Genomic DNA, 22,310 nt, shown 5'->3' on the forward strand with positions numbered 1-22,310 from the left:
GGACTGGCTACTACCACTTAGGTAACTTTGGCAAAGAGCAGAAGTAAACTAGTCATCAACTAATTGAGAAATCTTTCACATTTACAGCTCAACTGTAATCAATGAGCACCCAAGTGTATAAAACTTATCGTCTTTTTGTATAAACAAGTTATACAGTCCTCGGCATAAATGAGTACACCCCAACAGATTTGTCAGAAAACATTTGTTTCCTTTCAAAATCAACATTTTCTATAGGATAGAATCATAGAATGTTAGTTTGAAGACTTCCATTGAAGGAGAACTCACCAATAGTGATGAGCGAGCATGCTCGGGCGCTCGCCGATTATTCGCGGCGTGCTCGAATGTTATGCTTGAGTCGCGCCGTGTGCATGATTTGCGACTGTTTGACAACTTTAATACATGTGAGGAATGCCTGTTTGTTAGACATTCCTCGCATGTATTAAAGCTGTCAATATTACAAATTAATTACTCTTCAAAAATGCCAAGAGAAGTTTTTTTTACCCTACTATGAAATATGTAGTGTAACCTATAATTTTATTTTTCTCTTATAGATTATTTTATTAAAATGTTTTAAAACTATATTTAAATGTCAACACTTCACCTTTTGTGATATTGAATCAGAATTTAAAATGAGTTTTCTAAGTCTCTGCGTCCTTCCTATTACCAGGTCGCGGACATCGCTCGCTTGTGGCAACTGCATTCATCTCTTCTGAGCTTTAATTACACGTCGGCTGAGAGCAGCGACGTGAAGGATTTGTTGCTTCAGTGTTTTATGGGTGTTAACCACATTAAAAGAGAAGAGGTAATCGTGCCCTTATTACACTAGAATGACAGTTATTTAGTTTCTAATCCTAATAATGTATTTTTGTTAGAGGTTACTGTCATTATATATCTTTGTGTACTGTCCACCCTCTTCTTAACTTGTCCTGCCGATCTTTAGGGGTCTATCTGCAAGTATGATGCAAGTATTTACATGTGGTCAGGTGTCGACTAGCTTCTCATCCACTTCTCTCAATGCCGAGAAAAGCAGATGAGAAGCTGTGATCTCTCGTTCGAAGAAACAGCAAAGTGAAATCCTTACAGTGTGTATAGTGCACACTGTCAAGATTCTGCAATTTCATAGTCTCATAGTGATGACAGAAATGTATGGTGAACCTAGAAGACCTCCTTAAAGGGAATCTGTCACCCCCCCCGGGCGACATCAGATCTCTACTATGGCCATTCCGGTTATAGAAAATAAATTTATACATACCTGTATGGCCCATAGAGGTCTGATTGCAGAGAAAAGCATTTTAATCAATTATTTTTTCCACAGGCTTGGCGTCTGGGGGACGCCAAGCAATCCCCGCCTGTGTGCTTATTTTTCCCCTAAATCCCCGCGCCTCTGCTTAATTATCATATCCCCCCTCCCCTGCACTTTACAGAGCCCTGTGACGTGCACTGTGCTCCCTGACTTCCGGGCATGCGCAAAGCGCCGCTCACATAGATCTCTCACAGAGCGCACTTTGCTTCATCCCAGCCCCGTCTGCCCGTGCACTGCCCCGCAGGGTTCTATTGCCCAGGCACGGGAAAGTGACACTGAGACCCCGGCGCCTGTACAATAGAAACCTGCGGGGCAATGCACAGGCAGACGTGGCAGGGATGAAGCAAAGCATGCTCTATGTGAGCTCTACGTGAGCGGTACTTTGCGCATGCCCGGAAGTCATGGCGCACAGTGCATGTCACAGGGCCCTGTGACGTGCAGGGGAGGGGGGATATGATAATTAAGCAGAGATGCGGGGATTTAGGGGCATAATAAGCACATAGGGGAGGATTGCTTGGCATTCCCTGGACGCCAAGCCTGTGGAAAAAAAATTGATTAAAGTGCTTTTCTTTGCAATCAAACCTCTACTATATGCCATACCTGTATGTATAGATTTACTTTTCTATACCCTGTATGGCCATAGTAGAGGTCTGATGTCGCCCAGGGGGGTGACAGATTCTCTTTGAATGTTTTCTCAGTTATTTCTGTTTTATGTTCTATTGGACATTTCACGTAAAGGACTTCTTCCGAAATTACTTTTATAAATAATCATGCAGCAGGCTGTAAATGAAAGACAAAATATGGCTGCAGCATTGAGTAATGCATCATTAATGTGGCTGCTGCTTTCACAGGTCACTAGAATAGGATGTAAAGTCTTGGTACATCCTCTTCAAGTGTTTTTTTTTTCTTTATTTTGGGATAAGTTCGGGTAATGGAAATGTCACCTCACAGCTTAAAGACGTTACTGATCTAATGATCTTGGTACCAAATAACACAAACCCTTCTCAGGTCTTGTGAAATCCATACCTCAACAAAGGTTAAGCTGCTGTGACTATACGAGGGTCTCACACATTATTGGGCAGATGGCTTTATGGTAGTAATGTATCTTTCCTCGGATCAGTGGGTTTTTTTCACTCAGAATTTGCTGGGGGTTTTTTTTCAAACTGTTTTTAAATTTTGTATATTCTGTTCTTTAATTGTTCTCACAGGGACGGAGATTTCTCAGCTTTCTGTTTAGTTTAGACGTTAACTTCATTAAGCTGATCCATGGGACCATCAAAAATCAACTGCAGTGTTTTCCAAAGTAAGTTGTATTTTTTAATGTAGTTTCCTACTTGTGACTCAATGCTTTCACTGCCCATAGACATGTAGCAATGGTTTTTAATTAATCCTCCTGTTACTACGTACAAGCTTATTTTTGATTTGTTGTAGGGTGAGCAACTTCTAGACATTACAGGCAGCAACACAAAAAAATCCCTTAAAATTAGAATTAGTATGGATAGATTAGTAGGATCCAACCCAGTCCACCAGCCATGGCTTTAATCAGTGGCATGCGCTCCTCTTCTTTTGACTAGCTGGTCTGGCCACCACAACACATGTTACACCACAACTATGACTTTGTGCCAGGCAGGCTAATTAAAGGAGGAGTCGGGCATACTATCAGTTATAAGGTGATTCTTAGAGCTTCTGTCCAGCAGACACATATAATTGATGTTTGGACCCTGTCCTTTGACTCGAATTGCACCAACTCCACTTTAAGGCTGCGTGCCCACATTGCGTATTACAGGCGTATATGCTGCGGAATTTCCGCAGCGTAAACGCTTGTAAAACGCATGTATATCCGCACCCCATGGTCCCCAATGGCATTTTCAATGTCAGTGCCCATGCTGCGGATTTTTCCGCAGCGTATATGCTGCGGTCAAAAATCCGCAGCATTTTCATTAATTTTGCGGAAGCACAGCGGAATCAATGTGCGGATGGTACCCAAGTCTGGATGAGAGGAGACTCTCATCCAGACCTGGGTACCAAAGAACCTGTAAAAAAAAGAAAAAATAAAGTTTATACTTATCTTCTGATGTCTTCCCGGTGTTTTCCCGCCGTCGCGCTGTTGTGTGCAGGACCTGCCACGTCATGTGACCCATCACATGACTCAATGACATCACCGCAGGTCCTGCACACAACAGCGTGAGCCGCTCAAGACTCCGGATGGGGCAGAGAATGCATCGGAAGGTGAGTATAAACTTTATTTTTTTATTTTTTACCATTCTGATTCTTTTTTTTTTTTTTTTAACTATTACTTGGTCACACTATATAAATCCATGCCGGTTGCGTGGATTTACATAGTGTGAACAAGTTGTCAAGCACTTTTCCAAGTGATGCTTAAATCACTTGGAGAAGTGCTTGATAACCCGCATGCAGAAATGCATGCAAAGACGCCTCACAAACGCTTCTACCTGGCGGGAAAACCGCATGTAAAATCTGCATGCGATTTTCTCGCCAGGGAGAAGCGTAAAAAATATGCTTCAGTTCCGCAACGTGGGCACGTAGCCTTAAGGGATGTCCACCACCTTGTTGCACTGATTGAAACCTATCCTAGAATGTTAGTAGGCCATGTGCCTGTGAGCATGTGAAAAATAAATCTCTGCTGCTGTGATCTGGGAATAAACCTATACCATGTTCAGTCATTCATAAAGGCATGAGCAGCCTCTTCTTACCTCAGCACCCCTTGTATCCCCAGTATTAGATCAGATAGACATGGTGGGCAGCAGTGTGAGCAGGATCTTCTTATCTCAGCACCTTGGTATCTCCAGTATTAGATCAGATAGACATGGTGGGCATCAGTGTGAGCAGCCTCTTCTTATCTCAGCACCTTAGTATCCCCAGTATTGGATCAGATAGACATGGTGGGCAGCAGTGTGAGCAGCCTCTTCTTATCTCAGCACCTTAGTATCCCCAGTATTGGATCAGATAGACATGGTGGGCATCAGTGTGAGCAGTCTCTTCTTATCTCAGCACCTTAGTATCCCCAGTATTAGATCAGATAGACATGGTGGGCAGCAGTGTGAGCAGCCTCTTCTTATCTCAGCACCTTAGTATCCCCAGTATTGGATCAGATAGACATGGTGGGCATCAGTGTGAGCAGTCTCTTCTTATCTCAGCACCTTAGTATCCCCAGTATTGGATCAGATAGACATGGTGGGCAGCAGTGTGAGCAGCCTCTTCTTATCTCAGCACCTTGGTATCTCCAGTATTAGATCAGATAGACATGGTGGGCATCAGTGTGAGCAGTCTCTTCTTATCTCAGCACCTTAGTATCCCCAGTATTAGATCAGATAGACATGGTGGGCATCAGTGTGAGCAGTCTCTTCTTATCTCAGCACCTTAGTATCCCCAGTATTAGATCAGATAGACATGGTGGGCATCAGTGTGAGCAGTCTCTTCTTATCTCAGCACCTTAGTATCCCCAGTATTAGATCAGATAGACATGGTGGGCATCAGTGTGAGCAGTCTCTTCTTATCTCAGCACCTTAGTATCCCCAGTATTAGATCAGATAGACATGCTGGGCAGCAGTGTGAGCAGTCTCTTATCTCAGCACCTTAGTATCCCCAGTATTAGATCAGATAGACATGCTGGGCAGCAGTGTGAGCAGTCTCTTATCTCAGCACCTTAGTATCCCCAGTATTAGATCAGATAGACATGCTGGGCAGCAGTGTGAGCAGTCTCTTATCTCAGCACCTTAGTATCCCCAGTATTAGATCAGATAGACATGGTGGGCATCAGTGTGAGCAGTCTCTTCTTATCTCAGCACCTTAGTATCCCCAGTATTAGATCAGATAGACATGCTGGGCAGCAGTGTGAGCAGTCTCTTATCTCAGCACCTTAGTATCCCCAGTATTAGATCAGATAGACATGCTGGGCAGCAGTGTGAGCAGTCTCTTATCTCAGCACCTTAGTATCCCCAGTATTAGATCAGATAGACATGGTGGGCATCAGTGTGAGCAGTCTCTTCTTATCTCAGCACCTTAGTATCCCCAGTATTAGATCAGATAGACATGCTGGGCAGCAGTGTGAGCAGTCTCTTATCTCAGCACCTTAGTATCCCCAGTATTAGATCAGATAGACATGCTGGGCAGCAGTGTGAGCAGTCTCTTATCTCAGCACCTTAGTATCCCCAGTATTAGATCAGATAGACATGCTGGGCAGCAGTGTGAGCAGTCTCTTATCTCAGCACCTTAGTATCCCCAGACATGCTGGGCAGCAGTGTGAGCAGTCTCTTATCTCAGCACCTTAGTATCCCCAGTATTAGATCAGATAGACATGCTGGGCAGCAGTGTGAGCAGTCTCTTATCTCAGCACCTTAGTATCCCCAGTATTAGATCAGATAGACATGCTGGGCAGCAGTGTGAGCAGTCTCTTATCTCAGCACCTTAGTATCCCCAGTATTAGATCAGATACAGGGTGAATAGCAATGGGATAATTGTTTTTGTTAGATTTTGTAATGACTGCTTCATTATTTTTGTCTAACGTTAGGTCAGTGTTGAACCACATTGCAGAAATATACTTCAGAGCCTGGAAAAAAGGGTCTGGTGATATTTTAACGGTAATTTTGTCCTTATTTTATTTCTACTTTACCATATATACTTGAGGATGTGGTGTGTAACTGCGGGCGTTCATTTATAATTTTTTGAGTTTAAGGACCCGGCAGTATTTTTTTTTTTTCCCTGACACTATCCACTTTTTTTTTTTTTTAAATTTGTTTTATTGAAGATTATATTTAATATAAAAAGGTCACTTTGTAGAACAAAAAAGCAGACAGCATTTCTCATTGCTGATTAATACGACATTATCCATTTTATCATGCGATGTACTGGACGTGTGGTGAAATTGCACATATAATAAAATGCAATTCCACAATTGTATTTCTTTAGGCTTCGTTTTTTTGGTGTTCATTATGCCGTAAATATGACCATGCAGCATGATTCTCCAGCTCGGTTACAGTGATACCAAACTTGCATATTTTTATTATTATTTTTTTTTAATTATTATTTAAACGGTGGGAACAAAAAAATCACTTGCGATATAATTTTTTTAGACCCGTAACATTTTCATTCATTAGTCAATTGAGTTGTGTGGGATGTTGGATTTTTTTGTGCTGTGGTTTGCCGTGTTTGATGCCATTTTGCGCTGCATACGATGCCTTGATTGCTTCTTATTGCATTTTTTGTGGCGTTGCAACAACCATTTCTCTTTATTACCGATCAGGTTGATTTTTCTATGTTGATAGCCTGGCTTTAGGCTTCAGTTTCCTTGCGTGTGATTTAGTTTTCCATGTGGAGCCAATAACATAATGTTTTTCTCCACTATAGACAATTGAACATGTCTGTATCCAGGACCTGATGCACCACGGTGTTCATTTACCCAAGAATTCTCCAGTGTTCTCCAAAGTGAGAATGGTAAGCGCCAATGTATTTCTGTTTGCAGCAGCGGTGTTATACAGTGCAACATCTGTGCTGTGCAATTACACCTCATCACCAAGAGTGTCGACACCGCACCCGTCACATCACACCAAGCTACTGCCATGATCACATGGCAGAACTGAAAGTGACGAGTTGGCCACAAGCAAGTAATCATGCTAATTTTGAGGTTTACAATTAGTGTAGTGAAACTTGTTTATATGTTAATTTGCATAAATTACAATAATTGCTCATTATTAATAGAATTCAAAGGAATCTGGTTTGTTGATTACAGGGGGTAATTGGGAAAAGATGTCTTTCATTGTACTGTACGGGATGGTATGGATTGCTAATGGTAAAACAATTTTAACCCCTTCTAGGAAAGACTTTTTTGTTTTTTTTTTACATATTTACTTTTTATTTTATTTTCCTCTATAGTCATAAGTTGTTTTTTTTCATGGAGAAAGCTATATGTATGTGTGTATATTTTGTATAATATATACACACAAACATATATTGTATCCAGTTTCCGAGTTTCACAACTTTTTTATTTTTCTGTTCGTGGACCTGTAGATGCAACATTTTGATAGCAAAAATTGCAGCAAAAAGCTGTTTTGATATATATTTTTTTTATTACTGCCTTTACCATTTGGACTACCAAATGTTTTTTTTTCTCCCTTCTTCACACCCCCTCCATCTTTTAATGAGAAAGGGGCTAATTCAAAGTTGTTTTTTGTTTTAATTCCTTTTATATATTTAAAAACTTATCTTTTTTCACCTTCTCCCTGGCCCCCCCCTATATGAGAAGTGAATCTGTGAACACTTGACCGCTTGTTCTATATATTAGGATCAAAGGGGTAAGTTTATGAAATAGGCAATAGCCTAATACAGCAATGTCACGAGATATATAAGTAACCTTTATTAAACTCAGGGTACAAATAACAAGAAAAGGTAAAAAAAAGGGCCTCACACTGTGAAAGACAGCAGCCTATTTGGTTAGTTTTAGGGCTGTTGCCTATTTCATAAACTTACCCCTTTTGATCCTTATATTTGCATGTACAGCAATGAATAGTCCATGTTCATAGGACACCACCCATTTTTTGATTATAAACTTGTTCTCTACATTGCAGTATATAAACAAAATTACATTGTATGATGCCCAGTCACAGGGGGATGGAGATGGCAGCCATGGGGGCCTCCAGGAAGACCCCGACTGCTATGATAACCAATTGGCCTCCTGCGATTGCGTCATGTGTGGCTGATGGGAGTCAGTGATGGACTGTGACATTTAAATGGTTAAACAACAGCGATTGAAGCTAGCTTAGATCACTGTTACAGCAAGATGCTGGCTGTTTATCACAGCTGGCATGGTGCGAGCCCGCTCCGCACTTCAGCACCCGCTATGACCTACAAGTACGTCATCTATCAGGAAGGTGTTTATTACAGTAGAGCATATTGATGTGTGAGTGCTGCTGCTTGCTTCCATAATAAATTGTACACAGGCCTGTTGTTTCCTGTAGTTGTCGGCCTGTATTAAAAATTTGCATTTGTTTTGTTCAGATACTCAGCTATTTTCACCAGCAAAAGCTGCGTCAAGGAGTAGAGGAGATGCTGTATAGACTGTACCAGCCCATCATGTGGAGAGGATTAAAGGTGAAGCTTAATTCTTCTCTTTTTTTTTCTTTACCTTCACGAAAAATCATTAAAACAATAATAATAAAAAAGTAAAAGTACAAAAAATTGCAGCTTTGACCATGGGGAATGATGTGACACGATTCCCCAGTGCCCCATTCTTTAACATCAGGTTGTGAGCTAGGTGCAGTGATGACCCTAGCCATCCTCACCTACAATTTCCCCCACTTTGCCTTTTCTACTGGAGGCCATCGGTCGCTGCATACATCCAGAGAATGGAGAGATGGCCCTGCATGTCCACTGCTTTCACTTATATGGGAGTCACGGAAATAGTCTGGCATGTTTGTGGCCTTCTCAGCAGATGAAACAAGGGTCAGGGAACCGCTGTTGTGGAGTCAGGCATTTGCCCCAGAAAGAGGATCCACATCTGTACGACATTGGTGGCATTAACATTAGCAATATCCAGATGCACTTAATCCCTTGCAAAGTTCCAGAAATGTTTTATATAAAATTGCAACAGAGCCATCAGATTGCACCTAATTTACGTTTGCTTTATACATACTTCAGTTTTAAAAATCATGCAGCAATTTGTTTATAAACGAAGTCGAATAACCCAAAGTGCATGTAAGAAAAAGCAATTTACTTCTTGTGAAACATCCTCTCTGATCTCAACAACAGAGGGATTTTTAATTCTAATGTTTACTGCTCGTTGCCGACCACCTCTGCAGTCTATAAGTGGTGGCTGATCTAGGCATTGAGCGCATTGCTTTTGAGCGTTTTTCTATATAGCTTGTAAGTGCTGCTCTAAATCTTGCTGAATCCGATCAGGGTTAGTGCCGTGCTCTCCGCTGACACTGCCAAGGCAAAGCTGCCTCTGTTCATGGCATTGAAGATTGTACAGTTTGGGCGAGCGGCGATTCCACCCTGCTTATCTAGTCTGTCAATCAAGCAGGAGCGCACTGTCCCCGGCAAGCAGGATGCAGGAAGGTAACGGAGCTGTGTGCTCCTGAAAAACAATGTTGAGACAACCCCCTTTTAAATTATTTCAATTTTGTTTGAGGAACATTGTGTATAGAGCAAGACATATGCACGTCTGAACCCCCTCCTTGTTGTATATTGTTTGCATAATTTATTTTTAAACTTTTAGCATGAATTAACATAATGTGTGTTGCATTTTGGAAATAGGCAAGAAATGCACATGTTCGAAACAATGCTGCATTATTATATGTCGAAGCCTTTCCTCTGCGGGATCCCAATATGAGCCATGAAGAAATGGAAAATAATATCCAAAAGCAGTTTGAAGAACTCTTTGTAAGTTTCTCAATATTGTTACTCATACACTTAGGTTTAAGGAATTAAAAATATATATATTTTATACATCTTCATTTTGATATCTACAGAACCTTTTAGAGGATCCGACACCCATTGTGCGATGTACTGGAGTTTTGGGGGTCTGTAAAATTACTGCTAAATATTGGGAGATGATTCCACCTTTAATCTTGGCAGATTTTATAAAGAAAATCATTGGCGATCTTGCTGCTGATATTACCTCTGCTGAAGTACGCGCATCTGTTTTTAAGGTAACTGACTTTTTCTATGTTCTCATTAAAAGATGAAAAAATCCATTAATGGTAGTGGTGTTCTGCTTTGGCAGGGTCGTCATTAAATTTCTATAAGCCAAAGATGTATATACTGTGTAGTTTCACACTTTATTGAGAAGTAAGGGTATGTTTACCCTATGCGTTTGTTTTTTTTTCTGCAACAAAACCTGATCTCTTGGCAGGAAAGAAGCTGCGTCAAAAACGCAGGTTTTAGTGGGGTTTTTTGGTGCATTTTTCACAATCGCAAAGTTCAGCTTTGCTTCCACCACAGAAGCATGAACACATGTCACCAATGCAAGACATATGTGAAACCATATTAACCAGAATTTCAAATGTAACAGTGGGGGGAGGTGAATTGTTCAGCGATAGTTTACCTACTACACTGGCAGAGCATTGAGTTTGTAGGACACTATTTACTTTCACACTATGGTCTGCCATTGAGTTGCTCACGGATTGTTCAATTTCACACCTCCATGGGCCACAGGTATTGTTCACCCTCACACCTAGCTCAGCCAATGTATACTGTGTACACATCACTAATTTAATTAAACTGTCCTAATCCAAACTGCCATCTCAGGTGACCAAGGCAAGATGATAAAATCACAAAAATAAATGCGTTTCACATGCTGCTTTACTTGCTTTTTTTTCCACTAAAAACGCAGCAATACCTGAGGGCTACGTTCACACTAGGCTTTTTTTCACCACCCATTACTTTCAATGGGTGGAAAACGTGGAAGGAAGTGTATTGTGCAAAAAAACATGCAAAGCGCAAAATACTGATGACACAAAAACCAAGGTGTGTGCATGAGATTTCTGAAATCTCATAGACTTTGCTGGTACTGTAAAACACAGCTGAAAATTTGCATAAAAAAAAACTGAAAAAACGTCTAGTGTGAACATGGCCTAATAGTTCCTTTTTATGAAGGTTTCCCACAATATTTTACTCTTATGCAACAAGCGCTAAAAAGGTCTTTAGCCTCTGGTTAAGACCGAATTCACACATTTTTTTCCTACAGCACACAATGCAATATCTAGAAAAAGCTAATAACGTAATCTAGGACCTGCTGATCAGTCAAGTTTACGTTGTAGGTTTTCTGGTATAAATTTAGGATAGGTTGTTGTACCTACTATTAGAAACCAGCTTGTATAATAATAAACCCAATAATGTTGCAGTGATCGCTCCATCACCTTGGTACACACCGCCATCCTGCTCTCATACTCGTGTGCTCAAAATGCTTTGGATACAGATTTTCTACCATGTTATGACAACAGGGAGAGAAGATTGTTCCAAGTTTGTGATGGGAAATGCTTTATAAGGCCTGTTTCACCCCAACGTTTTGTAACTTTTGAAAACTACACGTTTTTATAATATAAGCAAAAATAAAACTGATGCAAAGGGATGAATTCTGAAGCAGGGCATGTCCTATTTTTGTGGAACATACTTTGCATCTGGTTTGTTTTTTAAAAGAAGGAAAGCTTCAAAAGTTCATGTAACTTGTAACTTGTTTTTTTGCGGGAAAAACATATGAAAACATAACAATAGGCTTCTATATAAGATCTCTGCAGTTCATGTCTAAAGGATGAAAAGTGCATCACTGTTATTTGCAACCTTTATGTGTGTGTGTGTATGTATATAATGTATCTGAGAGAGAGATATTATATAATGTGTGTGTATATATAAAGATAGATATATCCGATAATTGGGAGAGAAAAAACAAAACTGAGTGTTTCTTTAAAGGGAGCCTGTCAGGTACAGAAATGCTATTTTCTTACCGATATGAGGTGAAAATCCCACCTTTCTGCTTATCTGGGGCAGCGGCTACAAGTATTGTAGTCAAGTCGCTCGCTTCCAGTCATAGGGGGTAGTACAGGGCATTGTTACAGCCACGGCTAACTATATTGTGAGCAGCGGCTGTAATCTCTCCCCGGCCTTTAGACTGACAGCCTGCTTTGCAGCATATGTGTGCAGAGCTGGCTGTCAGTCACAGTGGCGGTGAATGATTACGGCCGTTGCTCACAGAATAGTTAGCAGTGACTGTAACGGCTCCCTGAACTGCCCTGATGAATGGAGGTGAGTGGCTACAGGGAGAACATTACTTCGTTCTCTCCCTGTAGCCACTTCTCCAGTAAGTCGGGCAGGATTTTACCCCCTTATCTGCTTTCCTAGAAATGACACATTATACTTAAGTAACATGATCTTTGTAAAGGGTTTTTAAAGTCCTATGTATTCATGATTAGTTTTTTTTTTTCTTCTCACACAGTGTATGATCTATCTTTTGGAGAACAAGTTGAGTCATCCTTTATTGGAACAGATGCTGCCGGTACTGAAAAACAGTCTCCACGATAATTCGGAGAAGGTCCGTGTAGCTTTTGTTGAAATGCTGATAAAGATAAAAGCCGCCCGAGCTGCTAAGGTATTGCATTATTAATTATATGTGGTTCCTTAATGTACTGTAGCCTTTCGGTTGCTAACATATAATGCAGAAGTTTAGGGACAAAAACATAAAATGAGTGTCTAGGCCTCTAAATACATTACAAGTTTAGTAATAGGAACTTGCTTTGTTCTTTAGCTATTCTACTACCTATTGTGGCCGATACACAATACCAGTATGGTAACATTTAAGCCTGTGTCTAAGTAGGGGATATAGTGCTTAGTATGAGAAAAGCAGGCCACAGACTGCTATAATGATATTCTACAACATAAGAAGCACAGAAAATGTGATTTTTGGACCTAAAACTGGAGGAGGATAAATACTTTAACCACTTCGCACCAGAGCCTGTTTTTGCCTTCGTGACCGGGCCAATTTTTTCAATTCTGACCACTGTCACTTTATGAGGTAATTACTCTGGAACGCTTCAACGGATCCCCCTGATTCTGAGATTGTTTTTTCGTGACATATTGTACTTCATGGTAGTGGTAAAATTTCTTCGATATCACTTGCGTTTATTTGTGAAAAAATCGGAAATTTGGTGAAAATATTGAAAATTTAGCTATTTTCAAACTTTGAATTTTTAAGCCCTTAAATCGGAGAGATATGTCACACAAAATAGTTAATAAATAACATTTCCCACATGTCTACTTTACATCAGCACAATTTTGGAACCAAAATTTTTTTTTGTTAGGGAGCTATAAGGGTTAAAAGTTGACCAGCGATTTCTCATTTTTACAACAAAATTTACAAAAACATTTTTTTAGGGACCACATCATATTTGAAGTCACTTTGAGGGGTCTTTATGACAGAAAATACCCAAAAGTGACACCATTCTAAAAACTGCACCCCTCAAGGTGCTCAAAACCACATTCAAGAACTTTATTAACCCTTCAGGTGCTTCACAGGAATTTTTGGAATGTGGAAGAAAAAAATGAACATTTAACTTTTTTCACAAAAATGTTACTTTAGACCCAATTTTTTTTATTTTCGCAGGGGTAACAGGAAAAAATAAAACCCAACATTTTTTGTGCAATTTCTCTTGAGCGCACTGATACCCCATATGTGAGGGAAAACCACTGTTTGGGCGTACTGCAGGGTTTGGAAGGGAAGGAGCGCCATTTGACTTTTTGAATGTAAAATTTGCTTGAATAATTAGCGGACGCCATGTTGCATTTGGGGAGCCCCTGTGTGCCTAAACAGTGGAAACCCCCCACAAGTGACACCATTTTGGAAACTAGACCCCTTAGGGAACTTATCTAGATGTGTGGTGAGCACCTTGCACCCCCAGGTGCTTCACAGAAGTTTATAATATTGAGCCGTAAAAATAAAATTTTCACATTCCCACAAAAAATGTTTTTTCATCCCCTAATTTTGCATTATCGTAAGGGTAACAGGAGAAATTGCACCATTAAATTTGCTGTGCAATTTCTCCTGAGTACGCCAATACCCCATATGTGGGGGAAAACCACTATTTGGGTACACTGCAGGGTTCGGAAGGGAAGGAGCGCCATTTGACTTTTTGAATGTAAGATTTGTTTGAATCTAGATGTGTGGTGAGCACATTGGGAGACATAATAAACAAATATTAGTAGCAGGTGAAGAATTGGTTTTATTTATTTTTTACGCTGTTCCTCGTGCGGTATAAGTGATGAGATTACTTTATTCTTTGGGTCGGTGCGATTACAGAGATACCAGATTTATATCGGGTTTTTATGACTGACAGCTGTCACACACTAAAAGATGCTTTTTTTTTTGCAAAATCTAGTTTTTGCATCGCCATATTTTGAGAGCTATAAGTTTTCCATATTTCGGCCGACAGTCATGTGACGGCTTGTTTTTTGCAGGACGAGTTGACATTTTTATTGGTACCATTTTTGGGTACGTGACATTTTTTGATCGCTTTCTATTCCGTTTTTTGGGTGGTAAAATTAACAAAAACTAACAATTCAGGAATTGTTTTTTGAGTTTTTTTTTATGCCGTTCTGCGTGTGGTAAAAGTGATCAGGCAGCGTTATTCTTCGGTTCAGTACGTTTACAGCGATACTACACTTACTGTATATTTTTTTATGTTTTGGCGCTTTTACACAATAAAACAATTTTATAGAAAAAATATTTTTTTTGCATTGCTTTATTCTGAGAGGTATAACTTTTTTATTTTTCGGCTGATGGAGCTGTATGGCAGCTTGTTTTTTGCGGAACAAGATGACGTTTTCAGCGGTACCATTTTTATTTCCATTTTGCTTTTTGATCGCATTTTTTTCCACTTTTTGTTTGGCGATATGATGAAAAAGCATAGTTTTTTGCTCCGTTTTTTATTTATTTTTATTACGGTGTGCACAGAAGGAGTTAATTAGTGTGACAGTTTTATAGATCGGGTTGTTTCGGACGCGGCGATACCAAATGTGTACTTTTTTATTTTTGTATAAATATACGGATTTATCGGTTTAATATTTTATTTATTTATTTTGTAATTTTTTTTTTTTAACAGTTTCAAAACATTTTTTTTACTTTTTTTTACATTTTTACTTAGTCCCTGTATGGGACATTAATTTTTATTTTTCTGATCACTGATCTCATGCAATGTAATAGACATATATTACATTACATGAGATCTTCGCTGACTGTTTCACAGTCAGAGTCTCTTGCCAGGTTTCAGCTGCAGGCTGAGCCAGGCAGGACACCATATATGGCAGATCTGGAGGCGGTCATGTGACCTCCAGCTGCCATAGCAACGTCAGGTCCTGGAAGGTATAAGGGGGCCGTCGGAGAGGTAAGTGGACGACCCCCTCTCCTCCTGCTGTCTTCTATATGCCGCGATCACTATAGATCGCGGCATATAGAAGACAGCAAAGGGTTAACATCACTGGGACCTGATTCAATCAGGTCCCGATGATGTTCCCTGTCAGAGCTATTGCTGTGCACCGCACCTGCAGCGCTTGCAGGACCCTGGGGGTCCTGAGCGCTGCGGGACCACCCACCGTTTTTAAACGGCCGCGCTGCACAGAGCCCAGGCAGCGCGGACATTTATCTACAGTGGGCGGTCGGGAAGCGGTTAAGGGAAATTTCATGCACACATACGAACATTTACACATATGCAGTATTATATATTTATATATATCTGTATGTATAATATAGACTAGTGTGGGGAAAAAATCCTAAGTAAGAATGCTTTAAAAAATAAGTGTCAATAGTTTGCATTTTGTTAATTGCTAAAAAATAAATTAAATGTGAATGTCGGCGTGTGCAAATTCTTCTGTATCTTCATGTAATTCCAAACAGACTTGATGATGCTGAGATCACGTTCTGTGGGGGCCATATCATCACTTCCAGGACTCTTTGTTCTTTATGCCGTAGATATTAGTGACATTGGCTGGATGTTAGGGGTCATATTCTTGCTGTAGAATAGATTTGGAGCCAAATAGATGCCTCCTTGATGGTATTGCGTGATGGATAGGAATCTGTCTTTTTTTTTTTCCCATCTCCACAACAGCACCAACGTATGAAGGGATCCACAGGAAATCTGCAGAAAAGACTAAGCCTCTGCATATGCTTCAGTGGTTTCCTGCCTTTTGAGGGAGATATACCGTTCCTTGATTTCCAGGGGTAGTCCTTGTTACCTGGGGATAGTTGCTCCTGGAAGTTGCAGGGTCTGGAAGGAAGCTGGACTTGAGTCCACTAGTCTGATTTAGTGGGAAGTCAGGGTCCTTTTGTGCCCTACACCTACTGATGCTGGGCCAACGTGCGACATCTAAGGACATTTTTAGAGTCTCCGGATTGATGAGACGGGTGCTCATGCATGTGGCAACGCACTGGCATCTGCGCATCGTTTCCAGTATCTGAGGGTGCAGTGCCGAGTCCGCCTAGGTGCACGTGCTTGGCAAAAGACGCTCACCCAACGTCAACACGTTGGAGGTCACTTCTACGAAGCATGACTTGGTAGGACACCAGCGCTCCTCAGCGCTCCTGACTGGTTGGTGTGGGCGTTTCCAAATAATTTGGTGGATTAGTTGCTCCTAAAGGTGTCAGATTTAAAAGCGCACTCTCTGTAACTGTTCATTTTCTCCAAACCTTCAGGCTATGTGCCCACGATGCAGAAATGCTGCAGATTTTTCTGCATCTCCCTGGCAGAAAAAATGCATGTGGATTTTACATGTGTTTTTCCTTCCAGGTAGAAGCGTTTGTCAAGCGTTTTTGCATGCATTTCTTCATGCGGGTTATCAAGCGCTTTTCCAGGCGATTTTAGCATCACTTGGAAAGTGCTTGACAACTTGGTCACACTACATAAATCTGTGCAACTGGCATGGATTTATATAGTGTGACTAAGTTAACAGTTAAAAAAAAAAAAAGAATCAGAATGGTAAAAAATAAACCTTATACTCACCTTTTGATGGCCCCCGATCTTTTAGACGCGAATACATTTGAACAATGCTACACAGAGACAGGAGCAGAGGAGCGTCTGTCAACCCCGGGTCCAGGTGCAGCAGTGTGATGACATCATGACGCTTCTGACCTCATCACACTGCTGCCGGGGCTGCAGGGACAGCGTGGGCACTGGTAAGAGCTCCATCAGGAGCCGAGCATTAAATGTATTAATGTGAAAGAGGGCACAGTTTTTACAAGTTTTTATAGCTACAGCGTGTTGGCATAGGGGGGGCTGCTTTATTCGGAGGGGCAGCGTGTGTGTATGTATTTATCAGGGGGGCCGTGTGTATGTATGTATTTTGCAGAGGGGCTGTGTACGTACGTTCGTTCATTCATTCGTGCTCAAAAGTTTACATACCCCGGCAGAATTTTTTCTTTCTGATCATTCATATTCTCTGAAACAAGGCTAACAAACAAACCTTTTCTTCACTCATGGTTATTGGTTGTTTTTTTTTTTTTATTGTAATCCAAAGTCCACTCTAATTTAATGTTTTATGGTTTCAGTTTTGGAAAGTGTGCCCCATGGAGCACCTCTTGGCCCGCCTTGAAATGGATTCACGACCTGTTTGTCGCCGCCTTGTCAATCTCATGTTTCACTCATTCTTTCCTGTCAATGAACCAGAGGAAATTTGGTGTGAACGATGTGTAGCTCTTATACAAATGAACCCTGCAGCTGCGCGGAAGTTTTATCAGTACACCTATGAGCACACTGCCCCCACCAATATAGGTAAATGCCCCTCCTTTCTGTATTATCAATCTGCATCACTGTTGATTATCTGACAGCAGCATTTTTACTTCTTCAGCTAAACTAATGCTCCTTATAAGACGCTGCTTGAATGCCTGCTTGCAGAAAACCATTTGTAATGCAGAGGAGATGGACGATGATGATGGGGATAATTATGATGCCAACGAGAGGGAGCCTGGAAAGAAAGCTAATAAGAGTGTAAGTGGAAACTTCTGCAGTATACAGAAGTCTTTCCTTTCTATAATAGTATACAGTCCCTCACGTTGCAGTATTTGTAACATGAGGAACTGCTTGTCCTTTGTAAGTTTTCATTTAATTAGGACTGCTTAAAATGTTGCTGCATTCATAAAACACTTCTGTGTGGACAGAGTCCTTTTAATGGTTTAGTCATACAGGCTATAATGTTGCTGCAGCTTTGTAGCAGATAAACCATAATTAATCACTATAAAATTATTCAAAGGAATCTGTAGCCAGGTTTTTGCTACCTAATTTGAGAACAGCGTGATGTAGGGGCGGAAACCCTGATTCCAGCAATGTATCACTTACTGGGCTGCTTAGTGTAGTTTCTATAAAATCACTGTCTTATCAGCAGAAGATTATCACTAGAGGACTACTTGACATGCTGCCAGGTAGTCCAACCCCGCCCCCACCACTGATTGGCAGCTTTATGCGCATTAACAGTGAACACAGAAAGCTGCCAATCAGTGGTGGGGGCGAGGTTATGCAGAGCTCCGCATTCAGGCAACTTTTTTAGACATGCGTCAAATGAAGATTTTAAATCAAAACTATTGCAAGCAGCCCAGTAAGTGACACATCGCTGGAATCAGGGCATCTTCCGTTACATCAGGCTATGGGCAGCACGGTGGCTCAGTGGTTAGCACTGCAGCCTTGCAGCGCTGGGGTCCTGGGTTCAAATCCCACCAAGGACAAAATCTGTAAGGAGTTTGTATGTTCTCCCCGTGTTTGCGTTTGTTTCCTCCGGCTTCTCCGGTTTCCTCCCACACTCCAAAGCCATACTGATAGGGAATGTAGAGTGTGAGCCCAATGGGGACAGTGCCCATAATGTCTGTAAATTGTCCGAATTGTAAAGCGCTGCGTATGTTGGCGCTATATAAATAAAAAGATTATTATTATTATTATTGCTCTCAGTTGGGGTAGCAAAAACCTGGTGACAATTCCCTTTAAAAACCTTATGCACTGTATATGGGTCACCTTTACCACCTCTAGTGCATGGCCCCTACATGTTTAGTCTTTCATAGCAGATTGAGTTTTGCTGCAGAATATTGACATTTTGTTCATTTTCAGGTATTGGAAAATGTGCTGTCTGCCGAAGATGCCGCATCCATGGCCAGTTTAATTGAAATTGTGGTCATTTTGTGGCAAAGTATCAAAAAAGCTCTTGAACACAATGAAGAGGTCAAAAAGTACACAATAAGCAAATTTGCAGCCGTGCTGCCGGATTACTTCAGAGCGTTTAAGGTACGTGTCTGTCTCTGTGCAAGAAGGAGGTGAACTCATCCAAAAACTGAGTCATTTCATCTGCTGCTCCTGGGAACCAACAACTTCCTTCTATCATGAGGTGCTGCGGGGATCGGTGCTGCTTTTCCTGCGAGACACGAGTCCCATTGGGCTTTTGACTTTAGAACTAGCAGTAATTTCTTATTTTGTTGATGAGATAAGTGAGGTTTGTGATTCTTGAAATTGGACCCTGAACATGTAGTTTAATGGCTGACATTTTCCCCATGATTTTTCTATATTCCTCTGTAGAACAGTTTTTATATCTCTACATACGACTCCTTTCTGTGTAAATGCTCCATTTGTTCCAGTAACATCATGTGCCTTCCCTGTTTTACCTGCAGGATGAGCGCTGCACTGTAGCATTAATAATCTTGGCTTCTTTTATGCCTCCATCTGCCGTTCCTACATTCAGGTACACATTACTCAGATGCTTGGCATTATCGGTGTTTGCTGGTAAACCTTTTACTTACACATGCATTCCGGATCTCCATTATCCTCTAGTTGTTCTGTCCTTTCTAAGCTTCGAAACCTGCACAACGGCGCTGAAGAAAACAAGTACGCCACGCTCATAGACTGCTTGTGTCGCTGGGGGCAAGTGGGCCACATACTGGAGCTTATAAATGATTGGATGTCTGAAACCTTCCCAGAGAAAAAGGTAATGCTGGTTAAAGCCGACGTTCAGTGACGAAACATCATACTACATGTCTAATGGAAACAGTATGCCGCTATTGCCGAGACTTTTTTGTATGATGCTCCTTTCTGTTCCGTCACATGTATCAATTAGAAGGCCAAGTCACATCACCACATATCAGGCTTTTTCCTCATCCAGAGTATGGCCGCAATGACCAGCACCGACCTGACCTTACAGCATCGTATATATAATGCTCCTCTTCATTCAAGTCATAACAACAATTTCCAGTGCAGTGAAATGTAATAAAAAAAGAAATAATACAATTCCACCATAGATTTTTTTTTTTTTTTTTGAGAAAGTGTATGTATATATGTGTTTGGACACACCTTCTCATTTAAAGGTTTTTCTGTATTTTCATGACTATGAAAATTGTACATTCACACTGAAGGCATCAAAACTATGAATTAACACATGTGGAATTATATACTTAACAAAAAAGTGTGAAACTGAAAATATGTCTTATATTCTAGATTCTTCAAAGTAGCCACCTTTTGCTTTGATGACTGCTTTGCACACTCTTGGTATTCTATTGAAGACCATAATAGACTAAAGTTAGTTTTTTCTTCTTTTTTTTTTTTTTTTTTTTTTTTTTTTTTTTTTTTACAATAGAGACAAAAGAACTCTGGCCGACAAGTCCGCATTCAGGATACAATAGAGAGTAAGCCGGAGCTCGCTCTGGACTACATGGAGTACATTATAACGCACAATATGAATCGTGAATACCTTCTCTCTGTACAAACGAAAAAGTTAAATAGTCTTTTAAAAGTTCTGGGGCTTGTAAAGGTAAGTAATGAAGTCTCTCTCACTGCGTATGTGCAGGTGGATGACTGCTACATTTGCTGAATCTTAAAGGGGTGCTCTGGGCATATAATCTTGATGACCGATCAGTATTATAGGTCATAAATATTCGATCGGTGGAGGTCACACAGCTGCCGCTGCCATCTCCACTGATCAGCTGTTATAGCTCCGCTCTGCTCAAGGTGTAGCTGTCACTGCAGATCAGCTCCTGGTCTGTTAAATAAGATAAGCTGCAGATTATCTAAGGACAGATCATCAACATTATGTGCACAGGCAATGATATTGCTGTTAGTTTTTATAACTTTTATTTAAACTGACAAGGTAATGTCTTTATGTGTAAACATGTCACTTACAGTAGCAGTATAATCACAAGGTTTTCGGCAATAACTGCATCGGTGTGCCTATTATGCCACTAGGACCCTCTGTGGTGCCATTAGTTGCAGACAGATCTGGCCGCAATGTCAGGTGCACCTGCATTCATGCAATCGCTGAGTCCAATTGAAACAGCGCCACTACTTATTGAGCACTATGTACTTTGCTTTCCTATCAGATTCCTAAGCTGTGCCTGATGGTACCTCACCTGCTCATGCTACATTGCAGGGGCTACAGTTCTATATATATATATATATATATACAGTACAGACCAAAAGTTTGGACACACCTTCTCATTTAAAGATTTTTCTGTATTTTCATGACTATGAAAATTGTACATTCACACTGAAGGCATCAAAACTATGAATTACCACATGTGGAATTATATACTTAACAAAAAAGTGTGAAACAACTGAAAATATGTCTTATATTCTAGGTTCTTCACAGTAGCCACCTTTTGCTTTGATGACTGCTTTGCACACTCTTGGCATTCTCTTGATGAGCTTCAAGAGGTAGTCACCGGAAATGGTCTTCCAACAATCTTGAAGGAGTTCCCAGAGATGCTTAGCACTTGTTGGCCCTTTTGCCTTCACTCTGCGGTCCAGCTCACCCCAAACCATCTCGATTGGGTTCAGGTGTGGTGACTGTGGAGGCCAGGTCATCTGGCGTAGCACCCCATCACTCTCCTTCTTGGTCAAATAGCCCTTACACAGCCTGGAGGTGTGTTTGGGGTCATTGTCCTGTTGAAAAATAAATCATGGTCCAACTAAACGCAAACCGGATGGAATAGCATGCCGCTGCAAGATGCTGTGGTAGCCATGCTGGTTCAGTATGCCTTCAATTTTGAATAAATCCCCAACAGTGTCACCAGCAAAGCCCCCCCACACCATCACACCTCCTCCTCCATGCTTCACGGTGGGAACCAGGCATGTAGAGTCCATCCGTTCACCTTTTCTGCGTTGCACAAAGACACGGTGGTTGGAACCAAAGATCTCAAATTTGGACTCATCAGACCAAAGCACAGATTTCCACTGATCTAATGTCCATTCCTTGTGTTCTTTAGCCCAAACAAGTCTCTTCTGCTTGTTGCCTGTCCTTAGCAGTGGTTTCCTAGCAGCTATTTTACCATGAAGGCCTGCTGCACAAAGTCTCCTCTTAACAGTTGTTGTAGAGATGTGTCTGCTGCTAGAACTCTGTGTGGCATTGACCTGGTCTCTAATCTGAGCTGCTGTTAATCTGCGATTTCTGAGGCTGGTGACTCGGATAAACTTATCCTCAGAAGCAGAGGTGACTCTTGGTCTTCCTTTCCTGGGGCGGTCCTCATGTGATCCAGTTTCTTTGT

General features: G+C 41.0%; 1 protein-coding gene across 1 annotated transcript in view; it reads left to right on the plus strand.

Annotated features, from left to right (window-relative positions):
• The window catches only part of NCAPG2 (non-SMC condensin II complex subunit G2), a 75,834-nt gene that overhangs the window by 27,126 nt on the left and 26,398 nt on the right, over nt 1-22,310 (plus strand). The window contains exons 6-19 of the mRNA XM_073677682.1: nt 668-802; nt 2,512-2,606; nt 5,835-5,904; nt 6,671-6,757; nt 8,318-8,410; nt 9,575-9,700; nt 9,790-9,969; nt 12,252-12,404; nt 17,349-17,571; nt 17,648-17,787; nt 18,895-19,068; nt 19,449-19,519; nt 19,609-19,762; nt 20,408-20,581. Of these exons, the coding sequence (XP_073533783.1) occupies nt 668-802; nt 2,512-2,606; nt 5,835-5,904; nt 6,671-6,757; nt 8,318-8,410; nt 9,575-9,700; nt 9,790-9,969; nt 12,252-12,404; nt 17,349-17,571; nt 17,648-17,787; nt 18,895-19,068; nt 19,449-19,519; nt 19,609-19,762; nt 20,408-20,581 (1,875 nt within the window). The remainder of the gene's footprint in view (nt 1-667; nt 803-2,511; nt 2,607-5,834; nt 5,905-6,670; nt 6,758-8,317; nt 8,411-9,574; nt 9,701-9,789; nt 9,970-12,251; nt 12,405-17,348; nt 17,572-17,647; nt 17,788-18,894; nt 19,069-19,448; nt 19,520-19,608; nt 19,763-20,407; nt 20,582-22,310) is intronic.

This window comes from Phyllobates terribilis, unplaced genomic scaffold (assembly GCF_046119375.1).
Source record: "Phyllobates terribilis strain yellow unplaced genomic scaffold, ASM4611937v1 Scaffold_4__5_contigs__length_816908805, whole genome shotgun sequence".
NCBI classification, from domain to species: domain Eukaryota; kingdom Metazoa; phylum Chordata; class Amphibia; order Anura; family Dendrobatidae; genus Phyllobates; species Phyllobates terribilis.